At 40.6% G+C, this 14,292-nt stretch overlaps 1 protein-coding gene across 3 annotated transcripts in view; it reads left to right on the plus strand.

Moving 5' to 3' along the window:
* The window catches only part of TECPR1 (tectonin beta-propeller repeat containing 1), a 428,339-nt gene that overhangs the window by 281,338 nt on the left and 132,709 nt on the right, over positions 1-14,292 (plus strand). For all 3 annotated transcript variants that reach the window (XM_069210138.1, XM_069210137.1, XM_069210139.1), the window contains exons 16-18: positions 7,984-8,086; positions 11,254-11,350; positions 13,185-13,264. In XM_069210138.1, the coding sequence (XP_069066239.1) occupies positions 7,984-8,086; positions 11,254-11,350; positions 13,185-13,264 (280 nt within the window). The remainder of the gene's footprint in view (positions 1-7,983; positions 8,087-11,253; positions 11,351-13,184; positions 13,265-14,292) is intronic.

Raw genomic sequence — 14,292 nt, forward strand, 5'->3', positions numbered from 1 at the left:
AGAAAATATGGCATTGGGCGATTCACAACCATGTTCGCCTAATAGCCCAATTTATTCCAGGGATTCAGAACCAGTTGGCAGACAATCTCTCTCGAGATCACCAACAAACCCACAAATGGGAAATTCACCCCCAAATACTAAACAATTACTTTCAAATTTGGGGGACACCTCAAATAGATCTATTTGCAAAACAAAGAAAAACTCAAAATGCCAAAACTTCGCATCCAGGTACCCACAAAATCAATCCCAAGGGAATGCTCTATGGATGAACTGGTCAGGGATCTTTGCATACGCTTTTCCCCCTCTCCCTCTCCTTCCATATGTAGTAAACAGGTTGAGTCAAAACAAACTCAAACTCATACTAATAGCACCAACATGGGCAAGGCAACCTTGGTACACGACACTACTAGACCTGTCAGTAGTACCTCATGTCAAACTACCCAACAAACCAGATCTGTTAACATAACACAAACAACAGATCAGACATCCAAATCCAGCATCTTTGAATCTAGCAATTTGGCTCCTGAAATCCTAGAATTCGGACACTTGCACCTCACACAAGAATGTATGGAGGTCATAAAACAAGCTAGGAAACCTACCACTAGACACTGCTATGCAAACAAGTGGAAAAGATTTGTGTATTACTGCCAGAATAATCAAATTCAGCCATTACACGCATCTCCAAAAGATATAGTAGGATATTTACTACATTTGCAAAAATCAAATCTAGCTTTCTCTTCCATAAAGATACATCTCACCGCGATATCAGCTTACCTACAAATTACTCATTCAACTTCACTATTTAAAATACCAGTCATTAAAGCGTTTATGGAAGGCTTAAAGAGAATCATACCACCAAGAACACCACCTGTTCCTTCATGGAACCTCAACATTGTCTTAACAAGACTCATGGGTCCACCTTTCGAGCCCATGCATTCTTGTGAAATGCAATACTTAACGTGGAAAGTTGCATTTTTGATTGCCATCACATCTCTAAGAAGAGTGAGCGAGATTCAAGCATTTAACATACAAGAAACATTTATTCAGATACATAAAAATAAAGTAGTTCTAAGAACAAATCCTAAATTTTTACCAAAGGTTATCTCACCGTTCCACTTAAATCAAACAGTAGAATTACCAGTGTTCTTCCCACAACCAGATTCTGTAGCTGAAAGAGCACTACATACATTAGACATCAAAAGAACACTAATGTACTACATTGACAGAACAAAACTAATTAGAAAAACAAAACAACTATTTATTGCCTTTCAAAAACCTCATACAGGAAATCCAATTTCAAAACAAGGCATTGCTAGGTGGAAAGTTAAGTGTATTCAAACCTGCTATCTTAAAGCAAAGAGAGAGCTGCCTATTACACCAAAGGCACACTCAACCAGAAAGAAAGGGGCTACCATGGCCTTTCTAGGAAATATTCCAATGAACGAAATATGTAAGGCAGCAACATGGTCTACGCCTCATACATTTACCAAGCACTACTGTGTAGATGTGTTAACTGCACAACAAGCCACAGTAGGTCAAGCTGTACTAAAAACATTATTTCAAACTACTTCAACTCCTACAGGCTGAACCACCGCTTTTGGGGAGATAACTGCTTACTAGTCTATGCACAGCATGTGTATCTGCAGCTACACATGCCATCGAACGGAAAATGTCACTTACCCAGTGTACATCTGTTCGTGGCATGAGTCGCTGCAGATTCACATGCGCCCACCCGCCTCCCCGGGAGCCTGTAGCTGTTTAGAAGTAGATCTTGAACATTTGTACATTTGTAAATATATTACTTTATCCTTTATTATGTACATACGTATTCATTCCATTGCATGGGCAATATTACTAACATACACAACTCCTACCTCACCCTCTGCGGGGAAAACAATCTAAGATGGAGTCGGCGCCCATGCGCAATGGAATCGAAATGGGAGGAGTCCCTCGGTCTTGTGACTCGCAAAGACTTCTTCGAAGAAAAACAACTTATAACACTCCGAGCCCAACACCAGACGGCGGACTGTGCACAGCATGTGAATCTGCAGCGACTCATGCCACGAACAGATGTACACTGGGTAAGTGACATTTTCCATATATATATATATATATATATATATAAATTTTACATAGTGAAGGTCGCCACTAGGTAGGTATAGTTAGGACCTAGTTTCTATAGAAAAAGCGTTTTTAAACTTTCATAGATCTTTGGCGCCGGTTGACAATTCTTCACAAAATGTTCCAAAAAAATACGAAGCTCATGTCAGCTCCAGTCCGGAACATTTCGGAGTTTTCTCCATGTAATTTTCCTTAGGGATTTTGAACAGGAATAGCGACTGAACCAGTGGACGGATTTATACCAAATTTTGCAGGAAGCTAGCTATTGGTCTAGAAAGCAACCTTTCTGTGATTTGGTGTAAGTACATTCAGTAGTTTTCTTGTTAGTAAATGAAAAACAAATTTGTACATATAGAGACGTGGACCCACTGCAGATTCGGAGAAAAAGCAAGGTCCTGATTGGCTGGCAACAACCTGGCAGAAAAGTTGCGGTCGCCATTTTGTTTCTCTCATTACCTGCGGGTGGCTATGGTGTGCGAAAAAACAGTGTCAAAATATACAAGTATCTTGACCCCATAGGACACATGGAGGGGTCATTTAGGGGCCATTCTGTGTATTCCGGGTCATCCCGGATCCTCCTCACATTGGGAAGAGCAAGGTCCTGATTGGCTTGCCACAACCTGACACAAATATTGACGTTTGCTTTAAAAAAGACATAGGAATTCACTGAAAAAACACAAACGTTTCAAGGACGTTATAGTTATGTTGGCGTTTTACCCATACAAAACCATAGAAATTCAGCAGTTATATTATACTTATCTGACGAAATGTTAGCTTGTGACGGAAAGTAACTTTGATGGAGACCTGCGCCTATTCTATCTTTGCCATTGAGGCAGATATCTCTGCACATGTAGGTATACTTTTTGGTTTTAAATGTGGAAGGGACAAGGGAGAGTGACTGCAAAATGCGAAATACTTATTTGTAAATGGAAAAGGTTTAGGAAAATTGAAGGAGGGTTTTAGGGAGGCACATGCTAATACATACATGCAGCCACAAAAAATCAAGACCAATCCTTTTCAAACATTATCCTTCTAACGTTGCTACAGCCATAAGAGTGTCAAAACATATGCACATGTATTCGTGAGTAAATAGATTAACACACTTTGCCACTTACAGGCCCTCAAACACACTCTGATGGAACCGAGTCCATTAAAATATTTCTGAGAATCTTCAGGGTGTGGAAGCATGACACAGTGAGAGTTGACTTGGGCAGTCATGTTGAGATTGCTGTCGATGATGATCCCGACGTTCTCAGTAGATGGGGGGGGGTTGGTGAATGGTGTCAGTCTTGGCTCGGTTGGTCACCATGTTGAGTTCCACAGTGAAGTGCTGTTCCCGAAGATCACAATTTCTTGTCCGTGTTCAGCTTCAGATAATTGGTCTTCATCCAATGAGTGACTTTATTCATGCAGGCATTGAACTTGATCCAGACACTGGGCATTTTGTCCATCAGGAAGAGTACGAGATGCGTGTCATCGGCATAAATGATGTAAAGGGCCAGATGACACTGGATAGGGGGATCATGGATGCTTTTAAGAGGGTCGGGCTCATAGAGGATTCTTATGAAACTCTGCAAACAAAGTTGCGGATATACGGTGCCAGGCTAACTCCCTGGGTCCTTTCTGTCAGAATGGGAATGGTAGATGGGAGATTCTATAGCTGGCAAGCGTTGAAGGGTTCTCAGAGAGAGTTTCTTCAGCAATGGGGGAATAGTTTTGTGTTTTAAAGCATATGGGTTGGTTGCAGAATAGGCAGAGTCGTCAGAATGAGTTTGTGCATGGCATTGAAGGGTAACAGTCCTCGTGAGTAGGCGTGGTGGAGGCAGGAGTCCAGTGGAGGCCCCGAGTATATGGACTTCATGATGGTGACAGTTTCTTTTGCGGTGATGATGCGCCATGTCGTTAGCATTGGTTGTTTAGATAAGATCAGGAGGCACTTGCCGAGGTCTATCCGATTGTGGGTTGAAGTTGCTATATATCTCAATGTTTGTGTTGCTGAAGAATTGAGAGAGATTGTTGCAGAAATCCTTCTAATGGGTGATCAAGTTGGAGGCAGCCACTGGTGATGGGAAATCCTTCACTGTGGCGAAGATGTCTTTAGTTCTGTTGGTGCTGGCTTCGATGCAGTCCACCATGACCAGTGCACTTGGTTGCCCGAATCTTTTGGTGATAGTGTTTCATGGCAGATTTGAACATCTTTGCTTATTCTCCCTTTGCACTGTAGTTGTTTTCAGTCATGTTTAATCAGTCTAAGAGTCTCCATTTGCCAACTGGCCTGAGATATAGATCTTGTTGTATTGCTATGTTTAAGGTGGGCCATGGAGTCAGTGCTGGAGATGATCCAATTGAAATTCTTGACATCTGTTGGAAGGCTGTTGCTGTGTTTGCGTCCATGGGTGTTGAAAGCAGCGTTCCAGTCCTTTTCAGTGATGATGTTTCATTTTCGGCTGGCTGGTCTAGTATAGTGTCTGTACGTTGAATCAGGTCAGGGCTGCTGAACTTTACGAGGGTGTGGTCTGTTCAGGAGTCTGGTGTGAGCTCTTCAACTTGAAGGTGGAGAAAATAGTATCCAGGAGGTTTCTTGCGACCTGTGTACAGTCTTTAACTAGTTGGGTGAGGCTGTCTGAGTGCTTTTGAGTTGGGATCAATATGGTCTTCCGGATGGAAATTCTGGCCTCAGAGTAGAATGTAATGACGACATCAAGTGCGAGTGGTGCAACAAAGACCTTGATGGTGCTGATGAAGTTAGTGCGCAGTCCTGGTGGCCTCAGGATGAGAGTGCTGCTTAGGGTGAAGTTGTCTGTGATGTGGAGCTTAAATGACGTGTTCCATGATGGAGGATAACATGTATATGGAGGTGGTGCAGCTGATGGTTTTTGTGTGGTTGATTCTGCCTCTAGGCTTGTGAATGTAATGTATTGGGAATTTCTAAAGTGCACTGTTACTCCAAGTAGTGTCCTAGCGCCCTGCACCACCAGTTAGAACTAACCGAGAGGAATAACACTAATCCTGCTTAAAAAACAAGTTTTCAGTTTCATCCAAAACTGAGAAGTAGCTCAAATGCTCCATAGTTCTTAAGAAGTTTGTTCCATAATGAAGGTCCTAGGAATGAAAATGACCTACCCCCTGTTCTAGACTGCCGAATTTTAGGGATTTTGGCCAGAAAAAAGGTTGGAAGAGCGCAGGTGCCTATGTGGAACATAAAAGCAAATCCCTTCTATAAGGTAATTAGCACCAGACTGATGAAGTGCCTTATGTATCAAAAGCAAGGTCTTGTAAAGGATCCTCTTCCTAATAGGCAGCCAAAGCAGCTCCCTAAGGAAAAGGGAAACATGCGCTCTCATGTGTAGGCCTAGCAGGGTACAGACTGCTGCATTTTGGACCACTATCAATTTGTTAACCAGGTAGTCAGGCAGACTCAAGTACAATGCATTGCCATAATCAAGCTAGGATGATATTAAGGCCTGTACTAACAATTTCCCTGCAGGAAGAGTAAGAACATGCAAGAACTTCCTCAATACCTGTAACAGACCAAAATAGGTCCCAAATACTGCGTTGACCTGAGACAGAAAAGAGAGCTCATAATCAAGCTTGATGCCTTGAATTTGACGACGCTAATATGACGTATTGGCGAAGGAGCCTTCACTGGTCCGAAAGACTGCAAGGGCTCACCCGTTCTTCTGCCAAATAAGAGTAGCTCAGTCTTTACTGCATTACATTTAAGCAGGCGATGAGTCATCCATTGAAAGACTGCTGACAAACAGGATCAGATTTATTCGCCAGGGAACATTTAATTCCTACCCCAGCAAAAAGTAGCTGGATGTCATCGACGTAGGAGATTATTTTTGCTTGCCAAGAATGCAAGAGGAGCTAGGTAAATATTAAATAAAGTGGGGGTTAAAGCTGAACACTGAAGTGCTCCCACCTGGAGATCACAGGATCCAGATGAAAAAGGTGGGAACAAAACTTCTTGACCTCTTCCTTTCAGGAACGAGACCGCCAAGTCCAAGGCAAGCCCCTTGATTTCAGTGGTTAGGAGACGGGCCAGAAGTATGGAATAATGCACCGTCTCAAAGGCTGCTGACAAATCAGCCATGATCAGCACAGCACTGCCCTCGATATCTAAGGTACCCATGATGTAATGTACCTCCTCCACCTACACAATCTCTGTACTATAGTTGGAGTGAAAACCAAATTAACTTGTATGCAATAGGTTGTTATTTTCCAAGTAGTGGAACAGCTAATGGTTGACGTGATTTTGAGAGGGCCAGAAGCAAAGCGATAGGTCCGTAATTGGAAGGATCACCAGAATCATCCTTGTGTTTCTTCATCAGCAGCAGAATTTTAGCCTGCTTCCTAGCACGGTGTACTATAGCTAATAACAGAGAGACATTCAAGAGACTATTGGCCAAGGGATTAATAACATCAGCTCCTAAAGCCAGAAGGTCCAGAGGGCATGGATCAGAGGGAGGACCTGAATTAAGACTGCGGATTGCTACTAACTATCCTTCCAGAGATACTGGGCCAAACATGTCTAGTGAAAGGGTTGAGACGAGAATTAGACTAGGCTGCTGATTGTCCACTATAATCTAGTCAATAGGAAAGAGAGGGTGATATAGTGAGTAAATGGCGCTTCTACTTTCAAATCAAACTACCTATATATAGATTACACACGGTGCCCAAAACTAGGGTTTCAACCCCCCAACACCCTACATGATAACATTAACAGTTATCCAACAATATAATAGGTAATGGCACACGTGTATTGAATTTCAAGTGGAATCATTTGAGACTTTTGGATCAGAGACTGTTTTTGGAAATAGGATCATTACATGTGCTAGTTATGGATGGAACATTTAGTTTGGACTGCTAACTTTCATTTCTGAATAAACGTTTCTCGAAACGCAAGAAAGGACTTCAATGGACATGAAATTAAAATTAATGTTCTACTGTGTCTTCTGATACATTTATGTACTTTCTTTTTATATTGTAATTTTACACGTGTGCCACTATAATCTAGTCCTCCTGCAAAGAAAGGAGGACTCTGGCTTGAATATTTACAATCTTGTTCTGGAAATAGTGAGCCAGTTTTTGACACCAGTTCATAGTGGGCTCCTGAAACCCAACACAGGCCTTTGGGGATATGAAGGCTTTCACGAAAACTGTCTTGCCTGGCGATCTTGTAGCTGAGGAGAAAAGCTGTGGCAATGTCAGGTGCCAATGTGGGAAACAGACAGGCTTACATGAGGAAAAGTAGTTTTGGGGCATTTCCATGCAGCAGGTCCTAGATTTATGTGGCTTGTTTGAGTTAGCGGATGTTGAAGAGCATGCATGTGAGTGCCAAGTGTTGTGTGTGTGGTTGCAGAACTGAGTGTGAGAGAGTGGGATGTTGGGTCCTGTTGGCACAGGCGCGGTAAGAGTTGGGTGTGGTTAAGTGCATGAGAACTGGCAGGACAGGAAGTGCAAGAGGACGCTCCCGCAATGTTGTTTAATGAGGTGAGGCAGCAACGTGGAATGGTTACCAAGGCTGAGGCCGAGGAGGGTTGAAGCAGGGTAGCGGCGGGGGCAGGAGGACCAGGATTCTTGGCACTGGGCCTAGTCCAGGCCAGAAGGGCACAGACAAGCTTGCTTTTGGCATGCCTTCAGCACATCCGTTGTACATCCATAATGCGGCTGCCATTAAGTAGGTTCTGGAGCAAGGGTGGAGTGATGCACGTTCCTGTGCAGATTGATGATAGAGACACACATCTTCGTATCTGGTTGGTTGATCTCTATTTTGTGATATTTGTTGATTTTCATATTTAAATCAAATGAGTGAAAATGAAAAGAAGAATGTCATTGTGATTGTTTCCTTTCAAACAGGGTTGGCCAGCAGCACAGATAATATTCACACTCAGTCTGACGTAAAATATGTTTACATTTATGAAAATCAAAGGTGGAATCCAGTCACAGGATATAGTAGCAGGTAATGATCTGGGTATGGGGTTCTATAGTTTGACTTGTTTTTACATTGGTAATAATTGGTTCTATATATTGTTTGTGCCAGCAAATAAATCTTGCAGTTTGTTGTGAAAATCTATCTGTAAAACTGAATATCTGAGTACTACACTGAAAATAGTCAAATTGTTTTAGTATGTTTTAATTGGAGTAATATCCTACCTATTGAACATGTATTGTCTGGAATACTCCATGCACACCAGGTTAATGTTGGCCATATTCTCTCTTGAATGGCTTAAGGTGAAGCACACATTTTTGACCTACAAGTTAGTTGTAAGTTATATCTATAGGGTAGTTTGTGGGAGAAAATGTGGGCATAATTGTAAAATAAAAAAAGAACTAAGTGCTTATGTTTGTATCGTGCCCAGGAATAAAATGTAGACTTAGAAACTGCAAAAACGTTTTCTTAGGTTCGTTAAAGGTTCTAAGTAGGAAGTATTGGGATAAGTCTTATAATACATTTTAATTAGGTGAACTAGTTGGGTCATAAGGTTATTTATTGAAACTGTTTGAAGAGATGTTCCAAAGCATTGTTTCAGTTAAACTCGTTTGTCAATTTTTGGATAAATTGGAATTGTTTATTTTAGAATGTTTGTCAAATCTTTAGGGTTTTTAAAATGTTAGAATTAATATATTGTATAAATGTGGAATTTCAAGTTTGATTTCATAAAATAGTTATGTTTTATAAGTTCTTTAAAGTTGTTTTGAAAAGTTGGAATTATTATATTGTATAAATGTGGAATTTCAAGTTTCATTTTATAAAATAGGTTGTATAAAAGGATGGACTAAGTAATGTTTTGTTAAATAATAAGGAGAGCTGATAGTTACAAATGTGAAATAACTAATAAAATATGTCTCTGATTTTACTCATAAATATCACAAGCCATTCAACAGTTTTAAAATTGTGTTACCTCCAACTAGTAGCAGCATCACAAACCTTCATAAGCAGTTGTTCCTTGGGCCTCTATTCCTAGGTGGCAATAGAGAGCTATATGGAGTACGCAGAATGAAATAGCTCAAAAAGGATAGCCATGGCACAGTTCAGAAACAAAATATTTTATGGTATAATACTGCTTATAATTCCATGAATATCCTCTCTCTCTTCCCCCTCCCCCAAATACAAATCCCACCCCACTCACTTTGGAGAATAGGCCTCTGTATGAACCATAAGGCATATCAACTCACATGTGACTGAGGTGTGGTGGCAGGAACCCTTGTGACATGTCCCTGCTTCTCAATTATTTGAATTCACAGACTGCGCCCATCTCAGTGAGGATATGGATCCCTCCTTCTAAGACAACTCCCAGACTCACAGCGTGTGAACTTAAAGCTTTCACTTCCAAAGCGATAGTTTAATATTTTTTAATAGATTACAACCACAGTCTCTTTTGGTGGGAGGCCTGACTCAGGTCCAGAAAGGATAATTTTGCCACATTTACCCTTTTGTCCTACCATTTTGGTGTTTGTGGCAGATTCCATATGCTTCTTTTCAAATCCACTGTGAACATTCTACCTGCAGATGTGTTTCTCCTTGTTTAGATCTCATCTGCTTAATGAACTTTTAGGCTAGTGAGCGACCACTCCCAAAGTTTATGAACTTAGAAGGTGGTGGTTAGTCTTCATGCCTTCATCGTAGATAAAGGAGATATTCGAGATTCTCTGAGGTTGGTATTTGGCAGTCTGTGCTGCATTACTGAATTTCTAACCTTTGTTTCAACTGCAAAATAGAGTAAGTGTCACCAGTGGTGTAGCAAGTGTGTCAGTATCTAATATTTGTGCGCACAGTGGGCCCTGTCCTTTGGATTGGTAGCAAAAAACAGTTATCATTGGGGTGTCTCGGTTTCTGCACCTGTGGCATGTCAACCAATGACCCTCTTTTTCATATTTCCGATGCATCCTGTGTACAGGCAACTTTCATGTAAATAATTTCACGTCAGTGGCATGCTTTGATTCCATTGGGAAGCTACTAAGCATATACTGCCTTTAAACTAATAAACAGGAAACACGTAATGTGTCCCTCTTGTAGGTCTACATCACAGGTACTAGGCTGCGTATTTTTATATAAACTCCACCTTGTATGTCATTGCATATTAGGACACCCAAAAGAAGCAAACCAAGACAACAAGAAGTGCCCATGGACCTTTAATGTCCTGGAATTCGATCCTAATAACTACCTGCTGCCAGTCAATTTAACACTTCAGCAGGCTTCATACTCAAAGGTAGTGTTCAGTCACAAGATCTTTAAATGAATAGACCTTTGTGAAAACTGCATCATTGCTTTTCCAAATCTAAGATCTATATGAGCAGGGGCGCCTCCTTCATTAGGGTAGGTGAGCGTCTCCTCCCCACCACCGCTGGCAGCTGCAAAACCTTTAAAAGAGAAGGCTAATAAACTTTGTTTATTAGCCTTCTCTTTTAAAGGGGCTGTGCCACAGGGGTGAGGAGAAACGAGGGGGAGTGCCCCTCAGAGCGCATGTGTGTTCGGCTGGCCGTCTCGCCCGGCCAAACACACATGCGCAGTAGGGTCTCTCAAGCCTGGCAACACATCTGCCGGGCTTCAGAGAGCCTGCATAGGCTCCCAGTCTGCCTTGGAGTGCCCTGGCTGGGCGCTCCCAGCCAGTCAGGATTGGCTGTAGGCTGGGAGTCTGTGCCTGCAGCAGCGACGAGGGACACAGGAGCGGTGGAGGAGTTAAGTGCTTTTCTTTAATTTAATTTTTATTTACACACTCCTGCGCGCTGCCCTGCCCCTTCTCATTGTCGCGAGCCGCAACTGTATATGAGTCTTTTTTTATTTCCTACAAGTTAGAGGTGCAAAACAAAATATTATACTACATGAATAGTTAACAAATGGTGAGGAGGGTAAAGTTCATTATTTTCCAAAAGAAAAATTACTATTTTTCTTGTGTTTCTATGTATTTGACTGAAAATGTTATACAATTTTCATTGTTAATATGTAAACATCTTGCATTTAGCTCTGCAGATTAGTTCTCCATTGGATCCCATTAAAATGTAAAACCGGATCTTGTGTTTTTTAATGATGGGAGATCATAGACATTAGAAAGGAAACTAGAATAGGCAACTAGGAGCCATTTGTTGAGATATTATTTTTTATTTTATTCCTTCTGCGTGGTACAGAGGTCTTCCAACTGACAGATACATGTGGAGTGATGTATCTGGTTTGCAAGAGTGTACAAAAGCGAATACAAAGCCGCCATCACCACAATGGTCATGGGTAAGTAACTTTTGCATTTTCAAATATTAAAATTATTGAGCAAAAACAAAATATTGAGCCAAAAATCTACTGGACAGCCAGAGCAAGTATGAACTCATATAGAGAGTTTAATTTTCAGCAATTGCTGCACAAATACTTCACTCTCCATATAATAAAATGACAGACTAGGTGCAATTATGTCTTAGGGCTTGATTTCTATGTTGGTGGTTTGTATACTCCATTGCGACATACCACCAACATAAAGGCTCACCCATCCGATTTAAATGCAGACAGATGTTTGGTTTAACGGCAGCAGTGACTACTCCGTCACTACCCTAGCCAAATCTTTTAGATGGCCTGGCAAAGTAAAGGCCATCGGACAAATGGCTACTTGTCTGCTCACCCAATATCAGTATGGACGCACATGTTGCCCTTTTTATACTATCCATCACTTCAGGCAATCCCTGGCGGTGAATGACAATAACAACCAAATAAGTCTTTGTTTTTTGCCATTTTCATTTAGAAAATAAAAAACAATACTGTTTGGCGCAGAGTTGTCTCATGTTGACTCAGCCGTGCACCAAACAGAAAAATGCATTGACAGGAACCGCTGTTACAGCGGTAAGTTTGTAACTCTGGTGACACTATGCAAATGGTTCGTTTTTTTACCCCAGTTAATCAATACTGAACTGTACTGTGCAATGGATGTGTAATCAGAAAGGTCCTGATACCTTGCAAATTAGCTTTACCTTTTCTTAAAATAGAGGTATTTGTTGAACTCTGAGGAATCCCTGTCCCGTTTATCTGACACTAGTTTTGTTTAAAAAAATTGTTTATGAAGACTTTAAAAGAGAGGGTCATGTTACTTAAATATGAAATAGGTAATTACATTTTGTAATTTAAAATAATATTGCATTGGTGTATTAAAATAAATGACCAATCTTTAAAATCAACAAGTTTAAGTTTTCAAATTTCAGTATGGTTCTTGACCATCAAAAAACGAAATAGAAACTTATTCAAAAAAAGAAACTTCCTTACCTAAATTATATTGTAAGTTAATATTTTGTGAATAAATACACTATAGGTAGTACAACTATTGGACTTCTGTGTGATTAGGGTGTCAAACCTGTAAACACTTGCTGTTAATATTCTGTTTCAAATGGTCTTGTAGACCATTCTCCTAATGAAAGAGATAATGGAAGTGTTGTTTTCTAGTCAGTTACCAAAATGATGGTAAAGAGTATTTGGAGTGAAGGTGGAGGAATTGCCAAAAGCAGGACACAAGGTAATGCTCAGTTTTTCAAAGTTGAAAGTGTCGTTTATTTGAAGAAGGGGAATTAATGAATTTTCTTCCTTGACCCTGAATGAGTAGAAAAGGCTGCCTTACTGATCACGTTTATAAACTCAACACATTACCTTTAGGGTAGTTGTGTACTTAGTATTGAGAAACATCTCTTGAGTTTCAGAAAACACTTGTCATCTAGGAATCAATGGAAGCCACACAAGGTTTAAGAGATTGATATTGTTTTTTTCCAGACACATAGGTAAATTTGGGTGTCATGAGCATTAGTGTGGTAAAGTAAGTTGTGGTTGTCTGTGCTCATTCAGAGAATGTGTAGGTAGATATTGAAAAATAGTGGCAAGAGAGAAGATCCCTTAGAGTGTCCTCTTAAAATTTGCAGAGATTCCAGAAGGTGGTTTTGCTATGAAGTCATGGCAAGCAACATGGGGTGAAGGGCTGAAAATCGGCAGGAAGGATTCAGGCTCCTAATAACTCAGTAATTGTTGACTTTTATACTGGAAACCCTCAGGTCTGGCGGATGTGTTCTGATAATGCACTATGTTTTGGTTTCAGGTCTCAGACTGGCATATCGATTTTAACATTTCAGGTGGAACTGATCGTGAAGGATGGCAGTATGCAGCAGACTTTCCAGCGTAAGCAATAACTTTAAAAATAAATATTATTGCATGCACTTTGTAAAGAAATGGTAACTATGTAATATGTATGGTTGCTAAGATAATGGATGTGAAATTTCAAACAAGCTTACCTGTTTGACACGACGGTTGTTAGCAAAGACCTCTAATTCTTGTAACATAATATCATGGTGTGCCTGAAACCTTTCCGGGTACATTCAGATTTTGCTAAAAGTATATGCCTATCCTTCAGTGTACGTTGATCTTTCCCTCATATATCTTGTTTTCTAAGTTCTTTGACACCAAAGTCCAAACACCTTCTTAACTCAACATTGTCTACTAGTATAGTCGTAACAAGTGTGACTGCATACAGAATACATGTACGGGAGGCTTATGGGTACCCACCTGGCAGACTTTTTTTGAGAAAGAATACAAAGCCTACTCATCATAAAAGGGATCTGAGGATTCAAACCTTCTGTTATTATGAGTTCTCATATCCAGGGGTGGTCAGGTAGAGATCCATCAACTGACATGGCTTTTATGTTTTTTGATATGCGAGTGGTTATACTTGCCCTCCTTTCTGCTACAGATAAGCAACATAGATCTTAAGCAGAGCCTGTTTCAGCATATGTATTCACGAGGCAATAGGGGAGGGGATTTTGAATCAGACCTGTCCTCTGTGGGCAAGGTTACCCTTGCTTGTGCCATGCTGCTCTGTAAATTAAGCCACTACCTTTCTGGTGCTTCCTCATTTACAAGTTTCATTAAGATAATAGGAAGCATTCGCATAAAATTCTGCTGCCACTAGAGACTTTATAACTGTGCAATCCCTTTAGATTAATAGACAAGGCATTGAGCAAACCCAAGGAGTGATGACCCTAGATTCTCATGTTATTGTGCGGATGATGGCACGCACACATTTCCATTGCAATGGGCTCAGTTCCACTGAAAGTGATTAAATGTTTTTCTTTATATTTTTTTTAAAGGATCTTACTCTATCAAAGATGCATTTGTCATTTGAAAGTGTTGATTGGAGAGGACAGAATGGG

This window comes from Pleurodeles waltl, chromosome 10, assembly GCF_031143425.1.
Source record: "Pleurodeles waltl isolate 20211129_DDA chromosome 10, aPleWal1.hap1.20221129, whole genome shotgun sequence".
In the NCBI taxonomy this organism is placed as follows: domain Eukaryota; kingdom Metazoa; phylum Chordata; class Amphibia; order Caudata; family Salamandridae; genus Pleurodeles; species Pleurodeles waltl.